This window comes from Myotis yumanensis, unplaced genomic scaffold (genome assembly GCF_028538775.1).
Source record: "Myotis yumanensis isolate MYYU_CA2020_CCGP unplaced genomic scaffold, mMyoYum1.0.hap1 SCAF_5, whole genome shotgun sequence".
Taxonomy (NCBI): Eukaryota; Metazoa; Chordata; class Mammalia; order Chiroptera; family Vespertilionidae; genus Myotis; species Myotis yumanensis.
The window spans coordinates 5,012,562-5,037,463 of NW_027223756.1; the positions used below are offsets into that span (position 1 = coordinate 5,012,562).

A 24,902-nucleotide genomic window follows, 5' to 3' on the forward strand; every position below is an offset into this window, starting at 1 on the left:
GGTTTGGAGAGAACCCTCTAGGTTCGAGCCTGAACTGCTGCCTTATTAGGGCCTTTTCCCTCCCTAGAAAGCTCACTGAGCCGGATGTCCCTTCTCGGGGACGATCAAACCTCTCGGGCACAGCACCAGCCCCTTAGTGCTCCCGTCCCCATGTCGTCAACACACTCACAGGAATCAGATTCCACCAAAGGGCAAGCAAGCCCGAGTGCAAAAAGCAGTGTAACCCAGTTTACTTCCCACTGTCTAGCTTAGAGCAAATGAAGGTAGAAAAAGGGATCAGTACAGAACGAGGCCAACGCAGGGATGTGGATCAGCCAGGGTTGCGACCTCTGCCTTCAACTGCGCCCTTGAACTGCAAATGTGTCAAACCATGGTCATGACTGAGAAGAGCCCCCAGCAGCCCTCCACACCTGCGGGCACCCTAGCAGCTACTGCCGATGCTGAACTCAATACAGGCAAAAGCAACACTCAAGGGAAGGGCCCTACGTTAGGGACAGCATGAGGCTCAGATCCAAAACCATGGTGGGAGCTGGGAAGGTTTCAGACTGACCCCCAGCGACAATGCACTGACTCGAGAATGCAGGTGCACAGCTGTGCTGGTCACACTTCCCTCCGAGGTCAGGGCTCAGAGACTGCGGCACCCTACGCGGCCACAGTAACCACCAGCACTGCTTTCTTAGGTTGCAAATACTGATTAAGGGTCAGTGAGTTGCTCTGATGGGACTGAGACACAGAGCTGGTTCCTGGCCACAACTGAGCGAGGCAGGGTGGCAAGTGGGAAATGCTGTAGATCAGTGGTTCTCAACCTTCTGGCCCTTTACATACAGTTCCTCATGTTGTGACCCAACCATAAAATTATTTTCGTTGCTACTTCATAACTGTAATGTTGTTACTGTTATGAATCGTCATGTAAATATCTGATATGCAGGATGGTCTTAGGCAACCCCTGTGAAAGGGTTGTTTGACCACCAAAGGGGTCTCGACCCACAGGTTGAGAACCGCTGCTGTAGATCCTACTACCCCCCCCCCCCCCGCCCCGCCCCCCAGCCACGTCCCCATCTGCGTCTAACGAGCTGTGCTGAATTGGGCAAACGATTCTCCCTGTTTGGGCTCCGATCCCTTACCTATGAAACAGTGGGCTTAGCATACACCACTATGGTTGGTCCCTTTGGCGTCAAGTAGTCAGTTTTATGCATTCCATGAAATTAGCTAAACAGGCTCCTTTGCTGGAAATGTAAAGTACTGGTATTGCCTAACGCTCATGAAAACTTCATGTTCAAAATGAAAGTAAAGAATGGAAAGAAAAAAATGAAAGCAGAAGAGTCATTTCAACTTGAAACTCCCTTCGGTTGTGAGACTAGCAAAGCAATGAGTTCCGAGTTTGGGAGGAATAGAAAAGTACAAACTGCAAAACAGGAAATCCATTCTTGGCTGGCTGTCAAAAAGCCTCGAGCTGGTGAAAACTTAGATCCATTTTAATGTCTAAAATGAAAAAAGCCCCCCAAATAGTGCATTACTGAGATGCTTGCTATCGAGAATTGCTGCCCCTGTGCCAGGCTTTTTAAATCACTCCGGGCTTTTCCAGTCCTAGGTCTGAGGGTGTGATGGTACAATGAACCACTGGTTCCAAGTCATCCCTGTGGCTGGTACCGACCTGCTACCTGCTCACCATCACACCCACTTTTTTACGCACACTGGTTCTACACAGACTGATCTTCCTCTCCAAATAGCATAACAGCTCTTGCACTTGCACAGACCACAGATTCTACATCTTTGATTCCTGCAGTGCCTTGGCTAGGGTAGGCCCTCAAATGCTTACTGAACAATTAAGAAAAGTACTTACCAGTCTCTTCAGGCACCTCAAACTACATGGCCACTGTTACCCATTCAACCTGAGTTCGAACTGCAAGGCCTTTGTTAAAGGCCTTATTTAGAGACATAGAAGCTTATAAAAATGAGCTTAACAAACACAAACACCAGATTTCCATAGAAAGCAGGAAAATAATTTATTCCAAAAGATGGCAGAAGTAAGAAATTCATCCTGAAAATAGACTTTGGTGTAGTTCTGTCGGGACAGATCTGCCCTTGAACATGCTCTCCTACGGCTGCTGCACTGGAGTCTCACTGTCTCGTGACAGCGTTTGAACACGTCACTGGTCCCGTGTCATGAGCAGGCAGGAGCCATCTTCAGGTCCACAGTCCCAGGAGAGTGCCGTGGTTCCAGAGCACCTTCTGTCTCAGGGGAGCGCATGAGCATTTGATGGCATGGGCACCGCTCAGATTAAGGAGGCACATAATTCATCAAAGTGTAAAAGGCTAACAGGAAAACACTGCACTGGAGAATAAGAGTCAACTGTGCTGTGGGTGTTTAAGGCAGGATGGCCAGGGCAGGCGAGCCAAGGAAGGCGGCCCAGTGTGGAGGTGACTGCACATCTAGAGGAATTCTCGCCATGACCTGCAAAACAAAGCCGGGCTAGTCACTGGTCCCCCCCACCCCCCAACTCGCAGGAGGGCGCAGGCTGACATCAACGAAGTCAATCAGGCCCGTCACTTAAAACACCCAGGTGCTCAATGAACAGTTGAGGGAGAAGTGGGCTCAGTCAACCTGCAAACGTGGGTAGGCACTGCAGGGCTGTGACAAGAGGTCCCGTTACCAAGGACACTGCTACACTGAGGATCACAAGTAGGTTTGACCGTGTCACAGAAAGAGGAAGAGCCAAGTGACTAAGACTGATCGTACTGGAATCTAATGAGTTCCCTTTGGTTTCAAGAGTCTCTTTCCCGTCCCCTCTCACAGCAAGGAAGCGAGGCTCCCGCAAGCTGTTCTGTCAGGCATCTAAGGAGCACACTGCTCGTCCTTGGAGCTTGAAGTTGCTCCTAGCAAGCTCCCTGTTCTCGCCACCACAAGTGTAAGTGACAAATATGAGTCTTTTTTGCTTGAAGCTTCAAGCTGCAACCCCACCTTTGCAGAGCCAGTAAACATCCAGACCAGGCATCTTCACACATCCAACTGCTAACGTGGTCGCGGAAACGCCTTTATGTAAAGCATGTTTTATAACACTATATAAATAAAGCCACATATGCTACTTCTGAAGTGAAAAAACCAAGTAAGAGAAAATGTCCTTCAGAGGCAATTTCCACACACGGCTGAGCTGGCGGTAAGAGAACGAGCTGGTTATGACCAGTTTGCCAGAACGTTGAGGGTAAGCGCAAGTGGGAGGGGCTAGTTACATTTGGATGAGACGTGGTTGTGGCATGCAGGTCTGACAAGACTGAAGGTCAAACTGTGCAGAGAGAACTGATGGGCCCTTGAGGCTTTCCAAGTCAGTGGGCGGAGCCAGGAGGATCCACAGTGCAGAGTGGCAAAAGGCTCCCAAGGCCGGGGCTCCAGGCGCCCAGAAGCGGACAAGAGACTGGTGCAAGCTAGGGCAGCGCAACTGCCCTGGGTGGTGGCAAGCACCAGGCTGCCGGGACGCCCTACGGCAGGTACATTCACCCCAAGACGGAATCAGAGGACCAGTTTTACAACGTAGCAGGAAAGAACCACAGCAGGTGCAGAGGGGCAGTTCCGGAGCCAGTGGCTCTTGTAGCCCTTCCTCCCCCCCCCCACCCCCCCTCCTCCCATCTAAGGAGCGTCTCTCTCCTCCCCCAGCCAGCAGCACGGCTCCTCTGCACAGACCTGAGCTCCAGGCCCAGTAGGAATTTACTTGAGGATACTGAAGAGTGGGTACAGATGTCCTGTCTGGTCATTTTCTAGGAAGAACATACTTGTTAGACTCCCCAACGTTGAGGCCTTTTTGGACAAATAATCACAAAATGAAAAAGTAGGTCTTCAATTTTGAAAAACCACAAAGAAACCGGGAATAATTTTCACTCAAGCTCAATGATAGCCAATTTAAGATAAATGTGAGTGAGCATTATGTTAAATGGCATACACTTAGGGTTTGCTTTTCGAGTGAATTAAGGAAGCCCGTATTCTAATCATCTCTCTGATTAGACTGGGATGGGGGAGGGGAACTCGACAAAGAGCCCACACCGTCGTTTTAGAAAATAAGGAGATCACTGAGGCTACTTTCAGATAAAACTGAGAATGATGACAACATCAAAACACCAAGGCAGACTAGGAAATCTGTTCAGGGAAGGATGAGTGGAAAAAAAAAAAAAAAAAAATATATATATATATATATAGTTAATCCTCATATGAGGATATTTTCCCATTGTGTTTCAGAGAGTGGAAGGGAAAGGGAGAGATAGGGAGAAACATCTATGTGAGAGAGACACATCCATTGGTCGCCTCCTGCATGCACCCTGACCAGGGCCAGAGAATTGAGCCTGCTATTAAGGTATGGCACTTGACCGGAATCGAACTCGCAACCCTTCATTCCGAGGACCGATGCTCTATCCACTGAGACACACGGGCTAGGGCTCAATATATTTTTATTCAAAGACAGATATCACAAATTCACAAAATAATTCCTTGTCTATTGTTATGTGTAATGTATGTACTTACTACCGGAGATGAATAAGAGGCAGTCAAGCAAACTAAGGGTGTGTATTTAACAAGTCAAGGCAAGGCACCAAATGAATGGCAAAAACTGGGGAGCTAAACACATTTAGGGGGAAGACATTACTTTGAAACCAAGTGGCCAGGAAAGAAGTGCAAGGCCTTGCAGGCTGGACACACCAAGAAGCACCAGGAAGAACCCCAAGAGAATGGGGGAGCAGAGTAAGACAGAAGAATGAAAAATGGTGTTTACTGATCTGCTTTCTAAATTAATGAACGTTGTAGGTAGCGAGAGGCAGGAAAAGGTAGATAAAGCTAAGTAGGTCAAGATCATGAAAACAGTGGGGCTGGAACCACAGGTCACGGAGGAAAGCGGAGCAAAGGCTGCCAAGGCGGTCTGAGGGCAGACCGGGAGGCCTTGACCGCCAGGTCAGAAAGCTGGATATACCAGCAGACTAGTCCTTCTTATCTTTTGTGGCTCAGGGACCTCTGGTGACCCTGACAAAGCTGAGCTTACAACATGTTACAGTGCATTTCAAGGGGCCTGTACCCGCCGAACCCATGGGCCTCAGGTTAAAAAGACCTGCTACAGCCCACGGAGAATGGCGGAGGGTTCCGGGCAGGCCATGAGCTGTTTCAGGAAGTGCTCCCCCAGGAAGACACACAGGGCGCGGTTGTGGATACACTGACTGTAGGAACAGGGAGACCGGATGAGGAGCCATGCAGTAACTCGGAGCTGAGTGATTGGGTCAGAAATTAGGGTGTCGGAAGGAACAGACAGAGACATCAACAGGATCAACTGGATTCCAGGAAGAGGAGAAAGAAGTCATCGGCAGGTTCTGAAGCTAAGTGACAGAAAAAACTGTAACATCAGGAAGTGAAGTGGAGACATGGCTGAGTCTGAAGTGGCAGCAGAATACGCAGAGATCAGATCAAAGACATGCTTTGCACCCACAGCAGCTCGCACTGTTTCGCCGGTCACAGGCCTGGCTTTGTTACACAGGGTTCCCTGCAGTGCCCGCTCAGGGCCATGAGCCTCAGGAACCCTCCCATCTTTTTGGAATGCATAGAAAAACAGCTCCCCCGGCAGAGGCCTAACTACCAATGCCCTTTCTTCCCCTCCGTCCAGACTGTGGACTAAAACAGAACTGCTGCCCTTCAGGGCCACGGCAAACCATGTAAGCTCATCTAACACAGGACAATGATGTGGCAAACCAACTAACTCCGGGACACGGGCTGAAGCCAAATCCACCCCAAGGAGACTACAGACTAGCAGGACACCCCACGGCTGCAGGAAAACGGCACCCGGACAGACACAGCAGCCTTGCTGCGACAGTTCCATAGTGAGGGGGGCAGGGCTGGCAGGGCGACGATGGAGAGAGCACTGTTCTGACCAGTTCTGGGCAAGACTTCCAGCCAATGAATACAACGCGCTAGCACTCAGCCTATCGATACAGGAAGAAAATCACAGCAGGGAAAGTGATTAAAGTAGCAAAAGGTGAACGAGGTGTCAACTGTACTGTTCAGATCAAGTTGACTTCACCTGGATATAAATTTTCTAAAGCTTTCACAACTGCTTCTCATTTTCCTCTTGCTGAATATCATGTCTAGCTTACACCTGCTAATTTCCAAACCTGGGTTCTTAAATCATGCACAAGATCAAACACTTTTCCTCACCAGATGAAGAAGGCCTGCCTGCAGCTGGATTCTACACCTCTTCATCATCCCACTTCATCATCAAAGTTCAAAGCTCAAAATTAGCTCAATCTTTTGAGTTTACCACCAAGAAAAGTGAAGTCCTGTCTTACGAGTTCTGCCTGCTCCAATGCTACACACTCATTAGATCTCTTGATGTGGCTGGTCACTCCAAAGGCCTAGAGTCCCGGTACTGCCATAATCACCACCTCAAACGTGGAATAAACATGACAGGGCGTTCCTAACTACGGTTCGCCTGGCTGTGCCCTTCTACTTCCTGGCACTTTGCTTTTAAAGGAACAACCTTTTAATATAAGGGTTTCAAGCAGCAGCCCCAGTTGGTGCTGTGGACCAGAGTGCAAACGTTAGGAATTCATCAATTAGGTTAACACACACACGAGACCGAGAAGAACGGCCAATGAAACCTTCAGATCCACACACCAGTGTATTCAGGGCCAGAGGCCCAATTCTAAGGGAAGGAGGTGAGGCTCGGAGAGGTCACGAAAGGCAGTGCTGGAAGTGCTCAGCTTTGAAGCCCCATCGGCATCTTTACCTAACATTCACTACAGTTAAAAAGGTTAGAAAACTGGAGACCTTGCGGGAAAAAAGGCAGGTAAGAAGATGTTATGAATCCGATCTTTTAAAAACATCTATGTAAGAGGGAAATCAAAACACCTTTGGGCAAAGAGGAAAAAACTGACTATTTACCTACCAGATTGGCACAAATCCAGCTGAGGAACAGGCTATACTGTTGGTGGGAGTGCAAAAACAGCACAATCCCTAGAGAAGGGAGTGTGTAATATCTAAAAAAAGTATTTTTACCTTTAACCCAGAGATTTCATTTTCAGGGAATCTAACTCAAAGATCACTAGCAAAAATATACACTGTCGCCCTGGCCGTGGCTCAGGTGACTGTCCCATACACTGCAAGGTTGTGGGTTCAATTCCCAGTCAGGGCATAGGTTGCAGTTTCGATCCTCGGTTAGGTGTGTATAGGAGGCAACCTATTGATGTTTCTCTCTCATATCAATGTGTTTTCTTTTTTCTCTCTCTCCCTCCCTTCTACCCCCCTCTCAAAAAAATCAATGAACATGTCCTTGAATGATTAAAAAATATATATAATGTCATATGCACAGGATATTATTGTGGCTTTATTAACAATAGCAAGAGACTAGAAAAACCCAGGAGGACCTCAATGGCTATGAAAAGACTTGCGGAAGATCTCTATAGACTGACAGGAGCAAGCTCTAGGCTTCTGTGTTCAGGGAAAAAGCAAGCTATAGAAGAGTATAGATATCTTTTCCGTAATAGCTGTGTGTGTGTGGGGGGAGGATGGAGATAACACACACACACACACACACACACACACGTATGTATTTGCTTATCCTAAGCAAAATGGAACGCTTAAAGGATAGACTTCTCTGAATATATCTTGCTTACAATTTTGACTTTGGAAATATGTTTTACATATTCAAAATAGCAGCAAATAAAAAAAATTACCATGAATTGAACACAAAATAAAACTTAATCTAACTACATATCAACTTGATAATCCCCAGAAACAATAATTATTTCAAGGATTTCAGAAAACAGCATTCTGTTCTTTATTCATTCTAAGGACAAATAAAGCAGAAAAGATATCCTAAACTGCACTCAATAAAGTTATACTTGGTAGTTATAATGTTATTTTGAAACTATTTTATATGTACTGTAGGATAACGAAAGTAAATAATAAGTTACCGTCTTTAGGAACTAAAATTTTCAGTATATGTGAATGATACTCAAGTATAAAAAACCAAACAAGTAAAAAACCTTAATGTCAAATTTGAATTAGAAATGCTAACATGAACTCATGATCTTTTTCTTCTTAAAAGTACACACCTCTGGCTCTGTCCATTGTAAAGACTTAGAAGCAACAACACCCCAGCAGAAACAGGCGCAATCAGATCCTGACTTGCAAATACCATTCCCACTGAAAGGAACCGGGGTCAGCCAGGCTGGAGGACTGACGAGTGAGCCAGGATCCTTTCGGTGGGAAATTCAGAAAGCAATTGGAGGAGCAGTTGGTTCAAAGCCTGGGCCAGGACACATACAAGAGAGGGGTCTGATGTTGCCAGAAAGTAAGGAAACGAACAAAGACTAATATAAAAGGATATATAAGCCCATCTAGACAGGCTCCCATAGGCCAAAGAAAGAACAATCTATAATAATCTATAATAATAAAAGCATAATATGCTAAGTAGACCAGACAGCCGAACAACCTTTGGGATGAAGCCGGGGCTGCAAGGGCGGCGGCTGCAAGGGCCAAGCCCCTTGCATGAATTTTGTGCATCGGGCCTCTAGTTGAACATAAAAAGGATAATAAATGTAATTGATTACATTTAAAAAGGGGAAAATAAGAAACCTCTCTGGGTATCCTCAAAGGAACTTGAGCACCAACAACTTGTAGTCTGAAAATTTTTAAAAACTTAAATATGTATTCTGCTTTTCCTGTATGATCTATATTTCAAGGTTACTCAATAATCCTCATTGATGAGGGGAAGTTCTTCTTTTTGAAAGAGTTCATTGAATCAAATGTACAACTAGAAACTCACCATTTTGCAATTTCTACGGAAACACTCAATTCAGACTATGCTCAATAATGGATAAAATCACTGGGTGGAAGGCCGACAGAGAACTTCACAATTGGAGGACCAGACTGCCATTACCTGAACCCATTGATCACCTTAGCATCACTAAAGCCAGGGAGCCAGACACCATGTGTCTCCTGACAGGCACAGTACCACCAACGAGGTGCCCTTGCCCCAAAGCTGCACCAGAACCCAGTCAAACATTTAGCACTAACTCCACTTTATCAAAATGATGGAGACAGAGGAACAAACTACATGACAGGCTGTCCGCCTCTTAGCTGGTGTTTAAATCTTTCCGCTCTACCACTCCTGACCTCTAATACTCAGAACGAAATAAAAGCTGCAATTTGAAGACCAATTTTCAAAAAACACCTGTCTCTCTCTATCCAGAGCATTCAGAAAGGCTAATTTCAAAGGCACTTCTTGAAGCTGCTGGGTCTTGTAACATCAACTACCAGTGGTCGCTTTCCTGAACTGTGCCTACAAGACGGCATGCAAAATCAATCCTGTACATCAAACTGGATTTTAAATGGCAGGGTAACAGGAGAATTTAAGAGAATCTTACGGATAAATCCTTCGGTAAAGCAAATGACCTAAGTCCCAAATTTGCTTCTGCTCTTCATGAGATCATGTTTGCTTTCAGTGCCTGCCCTTGCCAAGTGTTAAAGTGGCCACAGAACTCTGAGAAAAAGTCAAGGCAAACTCTAGCTGAGTGACTGACAACACTGATGAGAAAGGTCAAGGGTATAGTCACCTCTATGGCTGGGCAGCGGGTCTTCATCCTCAAGGCCAGTGATGCTTGAGATACCAGATGGTTTCATTTTTCAACTGTGGTCCAAAGAGAGGGTTGAGTTGGGCCAGAATTGCAATCAGCCAACTGAAAGAATAATGGGGGAGGAATGACAACGAAAGTGGTGAAGTCATGCGGGAACAGGACCATTTTCAATCAGGATGGGGGGAAAGGAGCTTTAATAAAACTTGAGTCTACTCTGTTTAGACCAGCCGTGGGCAAACTATGGCCAGCGGGCCGGATCCGGCCCGTTTGAAATGAATAAAACTAAAAAAAAAAAGACCGTACCCTTTTATGTAATGATGTTTACTTTGAATTTATATTAGTTCACACAAACACTCCATCCATGCTTTTGTTCCGGCCCTCCGGTCCAGTTTAAGAACCCATTGTGGCCCTCGAGTCAAAAAGTTTGCCCACCCCTGGTTTAGACCAACCTTCAATACAAGTTCCTAACACACTGTGCTAAAGGGAGCCCAGCTAACAGCTTATAACAAACTGGTTCACAGGACACACCTGGCCTTGGTTTCGACACATATTACAAAGTGAAGCTTCCTCACAGTACAGCTCTGTCTTTTCTCAGTTTCTTCATTCTTCATCTAAGTACCTAAGATTTCCTGAATTCATGTATCTTTACCTCAGAGTGTGTTTTTTTATTCTTTATTGTTGAAAGTATCACAGTCCTCCTTTTCCCCCCGCTACCCCCTCAGAGTGTTTCTACCTAATCTCAAACTCGGGAAAAACTGGTGTTCCTTTATCTATTCTACAAATGCTAAGACCCACAGCCCAGATGCCACACCCACTTGTACTGGTATAGTCAGGTTAAATTTCAGCCCACCATCTCCCAATTAGGCTCTAACCCTTGAGTGCCCCTTCTCTAACCACCACCGCCACTACAATGAGCCCCAGGAAAGGTGAACCAAATGGCTGGCTTTAACAACTGCTCGTTCAGACTGTAAGCGACAGGAGTGGCTCTGGATTATGGGCTGCTTATGCAGGAAGTACAATGGTGTTACATAGAACCCCAGCACAAACTGTCTTTAACGTTTTCTCATACTGTTCACAGTGGTTTTCTATCTGGTAGAATTAGTCACAAACCCAATGACGTCTGAGAATGACGGAGCTAGAACCAAAGCAAAGCAATGTCAGGACCTTGAACTCCCCCGTAAGAGGGGAGCTAGCCGAGCCCCACCAGGCCATTATCTGGTTGGATCTCTATTTTTTCATTTACTGTCATTCTTAGAATTCTTCCAATCAAAGGATCCAAAGGCCGGTGCTGCTCACCTATGACCAGCACTGCACAGAAGCTCGCGCCCACAGAAACAGTGCACCTGCCCTCCCCACCCCACCCCACAAAAGGCGGTTTTGTGACAGGTAACCTGACACCTGAGAAGACGGGGCCAAATCAGATATCTCCAGCTGACTCACTTCATAAACAAAAAGCTAATTCAGATGAGATTCTCTGATCTGTCCTGAGAACTAGAGTATTAAACACAAACAAAATACCAAGACGTGTAGTTGGGGTGTAACATCTCTGACACTGTAATAAAGGAGGCAGGACCGCGCAGGCAGGCACACCGGAACACTCTGTGACTGCAGCGAACACTCACTCACGGTGCGGAGCTCAGTCATGGAAAATTCCACAGACCCAGGACTTCCCCACGCCCAGCAGGCAGAGAAGCTGACCGTAGCAGCAGCCGCCCGTCCTTTCCTCAGGGACTGAGGTAACTGGCTAACGCTTGGACACGTGAAAAAAAGGATGTTAGAACCTAAACGAGACTGTCCCCTTTCTTCACCAAAAACGTACAGCGCTGAATGAAAGCCCAGCTCCCGGCACTTTCTGTGCTGCTGTGCAGCGGGTTCTCCCTCCTGGCTGCACGCTGGAATGACCAGCGAGCTTGTAAAATTACTGACGCTCTGCTTCCCCTGGAACCTTTCCTTTAACCCTCCCATAACACAGTTAAGGAAACGGAGGCAGGCAGAGGCTAAATGATTTGCCTGCGCTCACACTACTAATTAGGTGGCAGCAGCTCCTGAACCAGAAATCCAGTCTGACTAATGCTCCACTACAAAAGCTACCTGGTGAAGTACTGACATTTCGAAGGCATCCCTTTAGCAAAATCTAAACTGATCTGGGGAATAAGGAAATAAGCCATCTGCTGATTATTGATTAAATCCAGGGCAAGCCTTTGGTACCTGAGGTAAGGAAGAGATATCTAGAAGCGAGAACAAAGGCTACTTTGCTTGCTCAGGTCAGTATTGAGAAACTTTTTTGAATTTAATTTTCCATATTATTTTTAATGTTTTGATTCAAGCAAAACATCTCACTTAAAAACCCCCAACAAACCACAGTTCAAGAAAGTTCCTTGGGAAATGGCCCAGGCCTTCCCTCTGAAATTTCATGGGGGAATTGTCCCCCTCTGACCAGCTGAGCTCTGTGCCTGCCCTTCCGACTCCGACCCGACTTGAAATTTCCACAAACACAGTGGAGAACTGGGAGGGGAAAATCCAGTCTGAATTGATGGAAGTGGGTGGAGGAAGAGGTCATATTCCAATGATCCTATTACTTCATGTGTCCAGGAAGAGAGAACGAAATGTACCCTTCAAATCTGCCAAACTGTTCCCCATGTCCCCATAACCTAAGTCCAGCCTCATAACCAACCATCTGAGATATTCAAATGCCTGGGGCAGCTATGGTGCCATGACATCAGCCTGCAGAGCTGGCATGGGCCAGAAGTCAAGTCCATGCTCCTTATTCTAAAGACAGGACACTAGCCCTAGAGAACATAATCCCCCCAGTGAGTCCGTGAAAGGGCCGGCTGGGACCCCGGGCTCTGGGGTCCCACTGTGCCAGCTGACACCAGTGTCCCGGTCTATCCCACTATCGTTACCAATGCCACGCTCCAGGTCAGCTCTGGGGATGCAAAGAGGAATGAGAAGAGGGACCAAGCCCTGCAGGGCCCGTGAACTTGTGAGAGAGAAACCAGGAAGCAGTGGCCTCTGCTCTGGGAGGGTTCATTCTACACGCACTCCCGGCCACTTGTCAGCTCAGCTCTGGGTGATTAGGGTGCTCCAACCAGACGCATGTCCTCCCCACAGAAGAGGCAACACCCAACTCTCTCAAATCTCGCTTTGTTCTTTTGTTTCACACTCAGATATGAGAACAGGGAGCAGAGCGGCATGGTTACTTCCCGGTGACGCACAGATCAAGCGGATAAATGCCTAGCTTCCCTGTTGGTAAGAACTTCTCTTCTGATCCACTGTCCCTCCGGCGAGGGCAATGACACGGGTGACCTGTATCAGTGGCTTCCTTAAGAGACAGCAGAGACACAGAAGAGTGACTTGCACTATGTCCACCGAGATAATTTCTATTATCTGCCCTCATCCCAATCCACTGAAACAAACCCCTTCAAGGGCACATATTATTGGATGCTATTAGAAAATATGAATTCAGTATTGGGCAGGGTTGGGTTTTAAATCCAGCTATCTCCCTATATATATGAAAGGCTAATATGCTAAATGTCCGACTGTCTGACCAGTCGCTATGATGCGCACTGACCACCAGAGGAGCAGGCGCTCAACGCCGGAGCTGCGGAGCTGCGGTGACTTGGCAGCGGCAGTTCTCGGGAGACGCACCCCGAAACCAGAGAGGAGGGAGCCCGATTCCTCACGGGGCTTTGCGATTCCACCTTCGGCCATGGGTTATGTTGTTGCTGGGGCACTGTCGGCCCTAAATCTGGTTTACTGCACTATTGCATTTGCGTTCCACATGCTGTACAACAGCAACTTTGCAGAGTCCCTCTCGCACTCGGGGACCCCTCGGGGATGTCTGAGAGCCGGTTTCGGCCCGATCCCCGCAGGCCAGGCAGGCCGAGGGACCTCCACCTGCCAGAGGGACCCCCTGCTCACTCCGCAGACGCCGGGGAGGGACCGTGGGAGGTTGGCTCCAGGGAGTGTCCAGCCCTTCTCGCCCAGTCCTGCCCCACCGGCTCCTTCTAATTAATTTCCTTTCAATGTGCACAAATCTGTGCACTGGGTCACTAGTAATAAATATTAGCTGACTATCTCCAGGCAAGTGGTCTTACAACCCCAAGCCTCAGTTTCCCCTTTTGTAAAGTGAAGATAATAAACCCGCCTCAAGATGTTAAGAAATAAAGAGAGAATATATGTAAGTGCTCTGTGGAGTAGTTGACAAACAGAGGTTTAATAAATACTAGTTACTCCTTCTCTTTCTCGTGAGACAGCTACAATGCACTGAGGCATGGAATGAGATACAACCTGTGTGCTGCACAGAGGAGTCCCTCAGGCAGCACTGAGTCATCTCCGTCTCCGCCTCTCCTCCCACCCCTCCCCTCTGTGGCAGGCGGAATTCTTGGATGTCCCCCAAGATATCTAACCCCTGGCAGGCTCACCGTCTAAACCCAAGACAGTGAATACGATGATGGTCACTCCTGCGATCAGTGTCTAACAGGCAGCTGGCCTGAGGGAAGGGAAGTCATCCTGGGTGGACGTGACCTACTTGGGTGAGTTCCTAAAAGGGACAGGGCTCTCCCTGACAAAAGGCATGTGGAGCGTGTGTATCACTTATGAGTGATTAGCTCGGACATACCCTTTAGTATGCACTCAGAGAAACTGAATTCCTTTTTTTCTCCTTAAAGAGAGCACGGTGATAAGCTGTCTCGGTAGAGGGAGCTGGAGGGACATTGTAGGCGGGGGCAGGGAGTCTGGGAGTATATTTGGCGAAGCCCAGAACATGGTTGCTCTTTGGTCTCGTAGAATCAGCCTGGAAATAACCTTCCTGCAGGCCTCTGACCCCACAACCAGAGTCCCTGCATGGCCCGCAGGCTCCGGAGGCCTGCTGCACCGGCACAGGCACTGGGCTACACACCCAGGCCCTGGCCACCTGCTCTCCTGCCTGTACTCAGAAGGTGGCACACTGCTTGCCCAGCAGCTCCAGACCAACTCCAGCCTGGCCAAACCAACAAACTGTCTCTGCTGTCGGGTGGACTGAGCCACACCTCCTCCAACAAGGTCTGAATCCTTTTTCAAGTTTGTCTTTCCTTGGGTCTCCCTCAGCCCGAGGATCATATAGAGTTTCCTTATATCTTATACTCCTTTGTCAGAGCTTATAATTTTGTTACACTTCCCCTGCCTAACCTACTGTGTGGTTTTTATCTCCTTATTAGACTCAGACTGCTACAGGATGAGAAGGATTTTACACAAAGGAGACTCTATTGCTGGCTTTGAAGTTGGAAGGGCTGCTCCACAAGGAATGTGGGTAGCCTCTAGGAGCTGGGAATGACCCGCAACTAATAGCCAGCAGGTTGTAGGACCTCAGTCCTACAACCACAAGGAACTGAATTCTGCCACAGCCATAGGAGCTTAGAAGAGGACCCCAAGCTCCAGATGAGAAGGCACAAAATGACTTTTCATTAACCTTATGCCAACCCTATCTCTAATGACCCTTTCATACGGCAGGGATATGCCCTATTTTTGCCAGCCCTTGAAATAGCTTTCCTTTCTTTTCTACATACTTTCTATATCAGGCCTTCCAGTTCAAAGTCTGTAACAATACTCTTACTTTCCAAATTAGAAAGGAAAAAAATTATACAGGCAGAATAAGAAAAATACATTTTTCATCTAGCAGATTTCCCTTCCACTATAAATAGTCAAGAGAGCCAAATATTTTCAATGTATCCGTGAGAGAAATGTAAGTAATTCTCAGACCAAAAAGCTAAGTGAAGGCAAGTACCCAGAGAGGAAAGGAAAGTGACTGCAGATAGCTTTCTGTACCTTGAGACTATATACTAACACAGATGAACTTGAGACCTCACAGGACATGGGGAACAGCAGATAAAGCCCAGGGCCCATGTAAGGTAAAGAATCTAATACAATTTTCACATACCTCCCCGCAAAAACCCAAGACCCCAAGGTAAGGATAAATCAAGCAGAACCCCCTCAAGAGAAATGCTAGGAAAATCACCTGTCTCAAATATAAGTACCAAGAAGGAAGAATTGGTCGCCACTGAGAATTGGTTATCATGATGGTTTACAACTCAAATTCATTCTGTGGTTTTTTAAAAGTAAACACACATCAAGAATTTTACTTAATTTCAGCCACACTGGTGATGGCCTTAGGCATCTAACAGAAGCCATGTAAATCCTTTCTGGGAGGAGCCCACCTTCATACCAGACCTCAAAGAAGTCATACATATAAAATTAAAGGGAAAATTAACAGTTTGCAGTCAACCATAAATAAACACATATGGAAACAAGGTACCATGAGTAGAAGGCAGCAAAGAGCAGACACAGACATGTAAGGGCTTTCAATACTGGAATGATCAGATACAGGTTATAAATAAACTCTGTCTTAAGAAATAAGCTTAAAATATGTGCAGGGAGAAAGAAGGAAGAGGGGGAGGGAGGGAAGGAGGAAGAAAGGAAAAAGGGAGGGGGAAGCAAAACGATAAAAGCAAAAGAACTTCTACAGAAATAAAAACTATACTACCTGAAAATAAAAATGTCAATAGGTGAGGTTCTGGTTCTGGTAATAGCAGAGTATCAAACTCATCCCATAGACAGTACATTAATAAACTCTAATATCAAAATATGAAAACCAACTATTTGATAGTACTAGAGATTGGAAATCTCAGAAATAAATTAAAACAAGAAAAAGAAGAACCCAGTGGAAATTTTAGAACTAAAAAGTATAATACACAAACTGAAAAAAAGAAAAAAAAAACATTGGGTGGGCCTACTAACAGATTGGAAATGAAAGAAGAAATAGTGGACAGGCCTTTTTGGAGAAACTGACAAGGGGATTCTGAAACGTATGTGGCTATTTTACAATAGCCAATAACCTTGAAGAGCACACAGGGAGGACTCAGACTTCCTGATTTCAGTACAAAGCTACAATACCCAAGACAGTATGGTATTGTCATAAGACAAAGAGATCACTGAACAGAACAGATAGTTTGGAAATAGACTCACAGGTATGTGGTCAAGTCATTTTGAACAAAGATGCCAAAGCAATTGAATGGAGAAAGGAAATTCTTCAATCAATGGTGCAGTTGTACTGGGAAACAAAACTACCCAACCGCCGGCCTCTCGACTGCCCGCTTATGGAAAGCCTCAGGTGCAGTTCTCGCCTAACAACAGGAACTGTAAGAACTAAGCTCAACAGATCTCTTATCTTCTTTTATCTCAATTTTTGCCAGAAAAAAATACTTTCCCCCAAACCTCCCAGGACCATGTACCATGATCTAAATTCCTTCCCAGACTGCTCTGCTCATCTCACAACCTGACCCAACATCCCGCCCTTTCCCTTCTCCCACCCGCTTCCACTGGGTTCTCTGTAACTTGCTCCAAGAGCTGCCACTCACTCACACAACTCCTCCTGTTCTCACACTTAGGCTGCCTCCAGCTGCCCTGAAACCTGGCTCCCTGGAAGCTCTCAATCAGAAAGGGCTGACACCGGATGGCTCAGGTTTGGCGATGGGAGTACGAACTTCTTTGCTCCTCTCCCCCCGCCTACCCCCAAATGCTGCCTCCAGAGAGTTCTCTCCCACTGTCATGGAATACTGACTTCCACTTTGGGGAGCATGCCTGCTGAGTTTACTACCCTCTGATTCCTTCATACATTCTGGCCACTCCCCCTACTTCAACAGGGAATGCTCAAGGGTGCCGTTTTCTGGCCCTCCTCACCTGTACACCTAAATGCTGGCACTCCTGAGCTCTGGCCTGGCCTCTCTTTTTAGGGCATGTTCCTCAACGGCAGCGGTACTGACATCTGGGGCTGACTGGTTCTTTGCTGGGAGGAGGGGGCTGTCCTGTCCACTGTCGGAAGTACAGCCGCATCCCTGGCCTCTGCCCCCCGGATGCCAGCGGCAGCCACAGTAGACAACCACTGCCTGAGGAAATCAGTATCAGGCCCTCAACTATCTCTCCTTATATCCGGTTTCCCATTTGACATCTCTCCGAAGTTTCACCAGCATGTCAATCTTAGCCTGTCTCCAGTTGCATTTCTTTTCTCTTTTTCTAAATATATTTTTATTGATTTCAGAGAGGAAGGGAGAGGGAGAGAGAGATAGAAACATCAATGATGAGAATCATTGATCAGCTGCCTCCTGCACGCCCCACACTGAGGATGGAGCCCACAACCTGGGCATCGAACCGTGACCTTATGGTTCACAGGTCGACACACAACCACTGAGCCACGGTGGCTGGGCCCCAGTTCGATTTCTGTTTTGAAACCGACTTTCCTCTGAACTATGAACACAAACTGGTCACAGTGGCAGAGATCCTGGCTTATTCAGAGTTCAGACACGTCACGCCCTACAGAATCTAACCTTCAACTAGAACTAACTGGGAAGAGGAAAATATTGCCACAAACAGAAGGCAATTAAAAAGTCCATGAATGTATTTCAAAACATGACCTTGTCTAGAAAATCCAGTTTCTTCAGGTGTGTCTTCCTTCAAGAGAGGTACTTTCAAGAAATAACTGGTACCTACTAGCACCAAACAGTGAACTTTTGACTTTCTGATTTATTGCAGAATCCCGACCCTTTGTGGAAGCAGGTATGTAAAATATTTAGGGTTGAGTTACACCCATATGTTTTAGACAGATAACTTGCTAATAACTAGGACATATAATCAGGTTTCCAGGAAAAGAAAAAAATAATTTTGGAAATAGGTGCACTACCTCTGTGAATACACCGATGACAGTATGAACCCAGTCAACAAGCTGTCACAAGCACGCTGGTGCCAAGGGAAAAACGGGCTAAAATCTAGACAGCAAGAGGTAGGAGCTCGCCTGTGACTACTCTGCAGTGGCTGTTTTCTCCACGAACTAATACTCAGATTTTCCCCGGGGCTCGCCTGGTGCCACCCCCCATGGAAGGGGAGAAGGTGGACAAGAGCTGGAAACATCTTTCAAACAGTTAAGCTGCAGATCTGCCACTCATGAGGCTAAATAACAGTCTCCCAAAAATATATGTTGAGGATTACCTTACATACCCTAAAATAGTATTCACTCAACAGTTTTTATAAATGAATATAATCTATTCAAATAGATGCTAAGTATTACACTTTTAAATTTAAAAATGTTTGCCCTAGCCTGGATTGCTAAGTGGTTGGAGCGTCGGCCTGTGCACCCAAGGGTCATGGGTTCAATTCCTGGTCAAGGGCACTTACCTGAGTTGCAGGTTTGATTTCCAGCCCCGGTTGGGGTGAGTGCAGGAGGCAACCAATCGATGTCTTTCTCTCTCTCTCTCTCTCCCATCATGTTTTCTCTCTCCTCCTCCCCCTCCTCTTCCTCCTCACTCCCTCTACCCTCTCTAAAGAAAATCAATAGAAAAAATATCCTCTGGTGAGGATTCACAAAAATAAATTAATTAAAAATTTTTTAATTTAAAAAATTGTTCTTACCCTACTTGATTACAATTCTAGCTCAACTTCTGTTCAGCAGATGAACAAAAGTCATAATAAAGAATGGCTTTTGCGGGCAGGGGAGGGGGAATTAACCAAAGAACATATATGCATAGTCCATGGACACAAACAAACAAAAAAGAATGGCTTTATTTAAGTGAGATGGTGAAATATTTAAGTGAAACGAGGCCTAAATACTTCACAATAGTGAAATACAAAGCACTACAATACAATTTCTGGTGAGTATAAACTGTACTTGGGTTGACAGAGGGAGAGAGTATCTGTACAGTTCTTATGTAATTATACTTATATTTAATTATGTAATGGCATAATTATAAAAATTATGTAAATATAAATATTGAACATAGAAAATGTGTTATTTTTTCTTTTTAAAAAATTTTGTGGGGTTTTAAAAATTTTTTTAAAAGTATGCTATTTTTATTCTTCAGACATTATTTTATTCTTCAGGCATGAGGGATAAGCTTCAATGAAACAAAGCTGTAAAGTTTCACAACAACCATGCTCCACTTATTTCATTTCCCATCACATACATTATAAATGCCAAGAATAATACTTATTATTTTAGGAAAAAATTACTTACAAGAGAAACATACTTACAAGAGATAGCAGCAAACTGAACAGGTCACCAACATGGTGATGATAACTCTAAAAAACAATAACAAACAAAAAATTAGATCACTTGCAAACTATGCAGACACTGCAGGATGGTTCAGGTCCCCTTCCCAAGTGATCACACAAGCAGGGACTGTGCACCCAGAAAAGGCACCCCAACCTGTCCCAACACCCACAGACTGCACTGCACCCTGGGGTGCATTTGGTAGAAGTTAAAGTAAATAATTAAACATTATTTGTATGTGAAGGGATATGCACTTATGTCACAGCTTAGATGTCTAATCCAAACCCACCTGAAACTGAACGCAACGGCTGCAGCGACAACTCATTTTGACGTCCAAGCCACTACCCTGTTTGGCATTTCTACCACAAAATGACACTGTGCTGCTGAAAATGGGGCTCTCTAGTGTTGACCTCTCCCCATCTCCATTCCTGTCTGAAAAAGTTAAACCTGGATCTGGAACCTGGCGAATGTCAGCACTCTGAAACTGGGTCCATGCCAACCTCTTCCCACCGCGCCTCCCAAAGGCTCCCCTCTGACCCTCCTGCTCCCCCGAAGCAGCTCTGCCTTCCACCCACACCCCACCCTCATATCAGTCATCTTTGTGCTCATGCCTCCTCTGCACCCTCAGAGTCACCAAATGCTGTGAGTTAATCCTTCTAAAGCATCCTCCCCTATGTGGACGTCTGTCTTCCTTTCCGTTCCCACCCTTAGCATGAGAATGTATCAAGTTTGTCTAGCTGTATTCCTTCCCTTTCATTCTATCGGCAACCACCGGGATTAATCGTTCTAAAACATTCCTTTCACCACATCACCCTGCGGTGTCACACCTTTCAGTGCCCCCACCATCCACAAGAGTCGTGTCCAAAGAAAGGTCCCCACACCCCACAGAGTAAGAAGGACTGTCTCCTAGAAGGCGGGAAGCAAATATCAGAACTCCTATTGCTATTTTTAACTCATCCTTTGGAAGTGCTGTGCGTTGTATTCTCTATGGTTATTATACTGGCACATCCACTCATTCACTCAACAGATTTTCATTGGGTGTCCGGTATGTACAAGGCTCTGGGGAGACAGGAGGGAAGGAAACGGGAAAACCCCTGCCCTGGTGAAGTCTACATGATAGTGGGGGAAGACAGACAACAAACAAGTGGAACAAGAAACAAGATAGATCTATTATCTATCTATCTATCTATCTATCTATCTATCATCTATCTATTATCTATCTACCTATCTATCTATCTATCTATCTATCTGCCAGAAGGTCAGCAGTGCAGATGGAGAACAAAGCAGGAAAGGAGGATAAGGGTGAACAGGGGAGTCTGAGATAAAAGTGCTGTGAGATGTGCACACACAGATACGCACACACTCACTTATTCAGAGATGAAGCAAAAGTGAATACATAATTCCTGGATCTACGTGGTGGTCCAGTATACAGCAGTCAGACTACTCTTCCTACTTTTCCGTATGCCTGAAAATGTCCTGCATGTTTGAGAAAAATGAGCTTATAACTCCTGGCACATCAATTCCTGTGCTTCCTCCCCCAACCTACTGCTAAGGGAGCCGCCGTGAAAAACCTGAAACTTTTAGAGATGTGTGGATTCCTAGAGAGAAACAAGGGAATCATGGAAACAGGAATGGCCAGGAAAGCGGGTTCAGGCACAGACTTGATTTCATCCTTTTATCCTACACTTGTTCAGTCACAGGAGAGAATGAGGAAGGGGCTTTAGGTTACACATAGATTCCGAAGTTTTCCCTTTTGCCCTTTTCTCTCCCTGCCTCGCCAGGTCCCGAAAACCTCATCACCCTATTTTCGGTCTTCTGATGTGCAGGGGTCTCGCAGGAAAGAGGATGGAACCTCAGTCTCCCTTCCTCCCCTCACACGGGGCACCTTTATGAAGGTGCTTTACTATCTCCTTAATGAAGATGTCTTCATGCTTCAAATCAAAAAGGCTCTCCTAGCCCCTGGCTGGTTTGGCTCAGTGGATAGAGCATTGGCCTGTGGACTGAAGGGTCCCAGGTTTGATTCTGGTCAAGGACACATGCCTGGGTTGCCGGCTCAATCCCCAGTGGGGGGCGTGCAGGAGGCAGCCCATCAATGATTCTCTCTCATCACTGATGTTTCTATGTCTCTTTCCCTCTCCCTTCCTCTCTAAAATTATATATATATATACACATCTTATATATATTTATATATATATATTATATATATAAAATATTATAAATGTTTTATATATATTTATATATATAAAATTTTATTTACACACACACACACAGGGGCTCTCCTGTTTTAAAAATTCACCATAGTCCTTGAAGCAATTCATCTCCTTCATGTATTTTAAAAAATTAACTTGCAGTCTTTACAGGAGGCAAAGGAAAACTAGTACTAATTCCGTACTAACATTTCTACTTTACAATGAGGAAATGGGAATGTGGAAAAGTTAACTAAATTGCTCAAGGTCACGGGGATCATCCAGCTAGGGGCAGTGCTTCTCAAAATGTAATACAGGAACTCCTAGGAGGCACTGTGTTTCAAGACCTGCTCAGTCCTGCCAAGAGCAGGAAATATAAGGATTGGGGTGGAGGCTGTGGCTTAGACCCAGATAACGTGTCACTAGCAGGTCAAACCTGAATCATGACACTAGGGCTAGAAACTTTGTAGCCATGCACATTAGGAGGCATTTCATTACCCAGATAACAGCATGGGCATCAAGTCCCCAGGCTGGGCGGGGGGTGGGGTGGGGGGGTGGGGGGGGGCGGTGGGGGTCTTTAAGAAAGGAGTGGTCAATGCTACAAACACATTAATAAATGCTTTTCTGAGTATGAAGGCTGGGAAGGCAGACAGTTGTGTAATGCAGCGATTTTCAACCTTTTTCATCTCATGGCGCATGTAAAGTAATTAGTAAAATTCTGTGGCACACCAAAATATATATATTTTTGCCGACCTGACAAAAATATAGGTGTAATTTTGATTTACAAAAAAATAATAATAAATAATAGTAATTACCTACCCCTTTTGTGCCAAAGTGATTTTTTAAAAAATCAGGTGCCTAAGGATTTTTGGTACCAAAAACGAACCAATCAGATGTAACCTTATCCAACCTGACCAATAAGATGAAACTCGATTATATGACCTATATTTATGGTTCACAACAGGGCATTCTCCCCTGACGGCTATGGTTGTGTTGGCTGCTGTCAAGTTTTTATTTGACAATCCAAGGGGAAGAGGTCAGTGCCCCTGACTGAATAGCCAGGTATTCATGTTTTAAAAATGCTTGTGGCACCACGGTTGACAATCGCTGGTGTAATGACAGAGTTGAAGGCAGAAACTCTAACCCCAGTGGGAGAAACCAGTCTCAGAACTTACATTCGGTGACTATAAACTGCTTTCATAACCCCTGAATTCTGACACTCGATTTCACCTATTACTGCTCGGGAAGATGGGAGGGAGGGAGGCAAGGGGGACCTGATGCTACCAAATGATAGAAATTCATGTACCAGTTTCCCTTCTTGAATTACGTTTTACTTTTAAACTAGCTGGAAGTAACGGGCCTCATAACACACGTTTATTTAAGAGAGCAAGAAAGGGTCCCGGGCACAGAATATTAAGAAGGTAACAGCCTTTCCTTTCCTTCCCTGAAGGCCGCAGAAGTATCCACTCGGGGGATAGTTACTGAATGCTGACTCTGCATGCAAAGCACTGTGAAGCCACCGATTCATGTCCAAGAAAAAATGGTGTTTCTGACAAACGGTGACTTCAGTCTAAGTTTCACCTCACATGACCCTGCAGAGAAAAAATGACTAAGAGGCAAAAGAGGAACGAAAAGGAAAAAAAAAAAAAAAAAAAAGTGTGCCAAAGCTCCTTTGAAGATAAGCCTCTATTTCACACAATAAAAGTTTACTTACAGAATAGGTTAAGCTCTATTTGACCTGGGGGGCGGGGGGAGTGTATTTCTTAACCGATCACCCTAAGAACTTGTTACTCACACACAAGGTCGTGGGGAGCGCCCCCCCGACGGCATGACGCAGGGGTTTCTACACGATAGTCCTGCTCTGCGGTCCTCGTCTCGCTGGGGATCGGGCCCCAACCACCCCCGGCGCCCGCGGGGGGCGAGGCCTGGGCTGGACGTCGCCGCACGAGCCTGCCCCGTGCGACTGCGACAGCGTGAGAAGCGCCAGGGCAACGTCTGCTTCATCTACCCGACCCCTTCCTCGAGGCCGGCCAGGCCTCGTTCGGGTGGAGAGCAGGAGGCCGAGCCCCCACTTCTTCTTGGGGCGGCATAAACCCATTTCCGACGACACCCCCCCCACCCCCGCCCGCCCGCGACGGTGACGGGAAAACATTCCCCGAGAACTGCTGCCCAAGAACGGCCCGCCGGAGGTCACCCTCCTCGCGCTCCGGCCGGGAGTCCGCGACGCTGCTGCGACCGGCTAATCGCGGCCAGCTCGGGGCCGGGGCCACCCCGGCGAGGTCTCCGCGGTGCGGCCGCCCCTCCCCCTCCCGGCCGCCGCTCCGGGCCGCGCGTCCCCCCCACCCCCGCCCTCCGCCCTCCGCCTGCGGGCCTGGCGCACTCACCCCCGGTTGGGACCCTTGGGGATGAACCAGGGCACCAGGAGGCCGACGATGCTCCAGAACACGCTCATCACGATCAGAGGCACCGTGAGGCCGCTGTACGCCATGCTGGCCGCCGACCCGCCAGCCCCTGCCCCTCCGCCGCACTCGGGTCCCACCCGGAAGTGTCAACACCCGGCCGCGTGACCAGCGCGCGCAGGGCCCGCCTCCCGCGTCCTCACGTGACCCGCGCGCCGACTCCGCCCCTCGGGGGGTCTGGAGAGACCGGCTCCGCCCCCACCTGGCGGGGCTGCGGGCCGCTGCTCCCCGGAGGGACGCCACTCACCCCAGGGTCAAGTCACTAGCTGCTCAGCAAGGTTTTCTCATAAGAACGTGGCCCTTATAGGAAAAGAGTGTAGTTATTTACAGCTTTATCTTTTTTTAATATTAACATATTTTGATTGATTTCAGAGAGAGAGAGAGAGAGAGAGACATCATTGATGAGAGAGAATCATTGATGGGCTGCCTCCTGCACGCCCCCCACTGGGGATGGAGCCTACATCCCAGGCATGTGCCCTGACCGGGAATCCAACCGTGACCTCCTGGTTCACAGGTTGACACTCAACTACTGAGCCACGCAGGCCCGGCTTTTATTTTCTTTTTATACAACAAACCTGA

At 46.7% G+C, this 24,902-nt stretch overlaps 1 protein-coding gene across 1 annotated transcript; it reads right to left on the reverse strand.

Annotated features, from left to right (window-relative positions):
* Positions 1 to 1,981: 1,981 nt before the first annotated feature.
* On the reverse strand, positions 1,982 to 24,432 carry ATP6V0E1 (ATPase H+ transporting V0 subunit e1). Its single transcript, XM_070414398.1, has 4 exons — positions 24,249 to 24,432; positions 19,660 to 19,707; positions 9,583 to 9,705; positions 1,982 to 2,455 (listed from the first exon to the last, which is right to left on the reverse strand). Exons 1-3 carry the CDS (start codon positions 24,350 to 24,352, stop codon positions 9,612 to 9,614), a joined length of 246 nt encoding a protein of 81 aa, XP_070270499.1. The 5' UTR covers positions 24,353 to 24,432; the 3' UTR covers positions 1,982 to 2,455; positions 9,583 to 9,611.
* Between the last annotated feature and the right edge of the window lie 470 nt (positions 24,433 to 24,902).

Bases quoted from the DNA above. Each gene is read 5' to 3' on its own strand.
- ATP6V0E1 (XM_070414398.1), bottom strand. From the start codon at position 24,352: ATGGCGTACAGCGGCCTCACGGTGCCTCTGATCGTGATGAGCGTGTTC. The intron at 19,708-24,248 runs GTGAGTGCGCCA...ATTGTTTTTTAG, and splicing joins CCCAAGGGTCCCAACCGGGG to AGTTATCATCACCATGTTGG. The intron at 9,706-19,659 runs GTAAGTATGTTT...TTATTCTTTCAG, and splicing joins TCAGTTTGCTGCTATCTCTT to TTGGCTGATTGCAATTCTGG.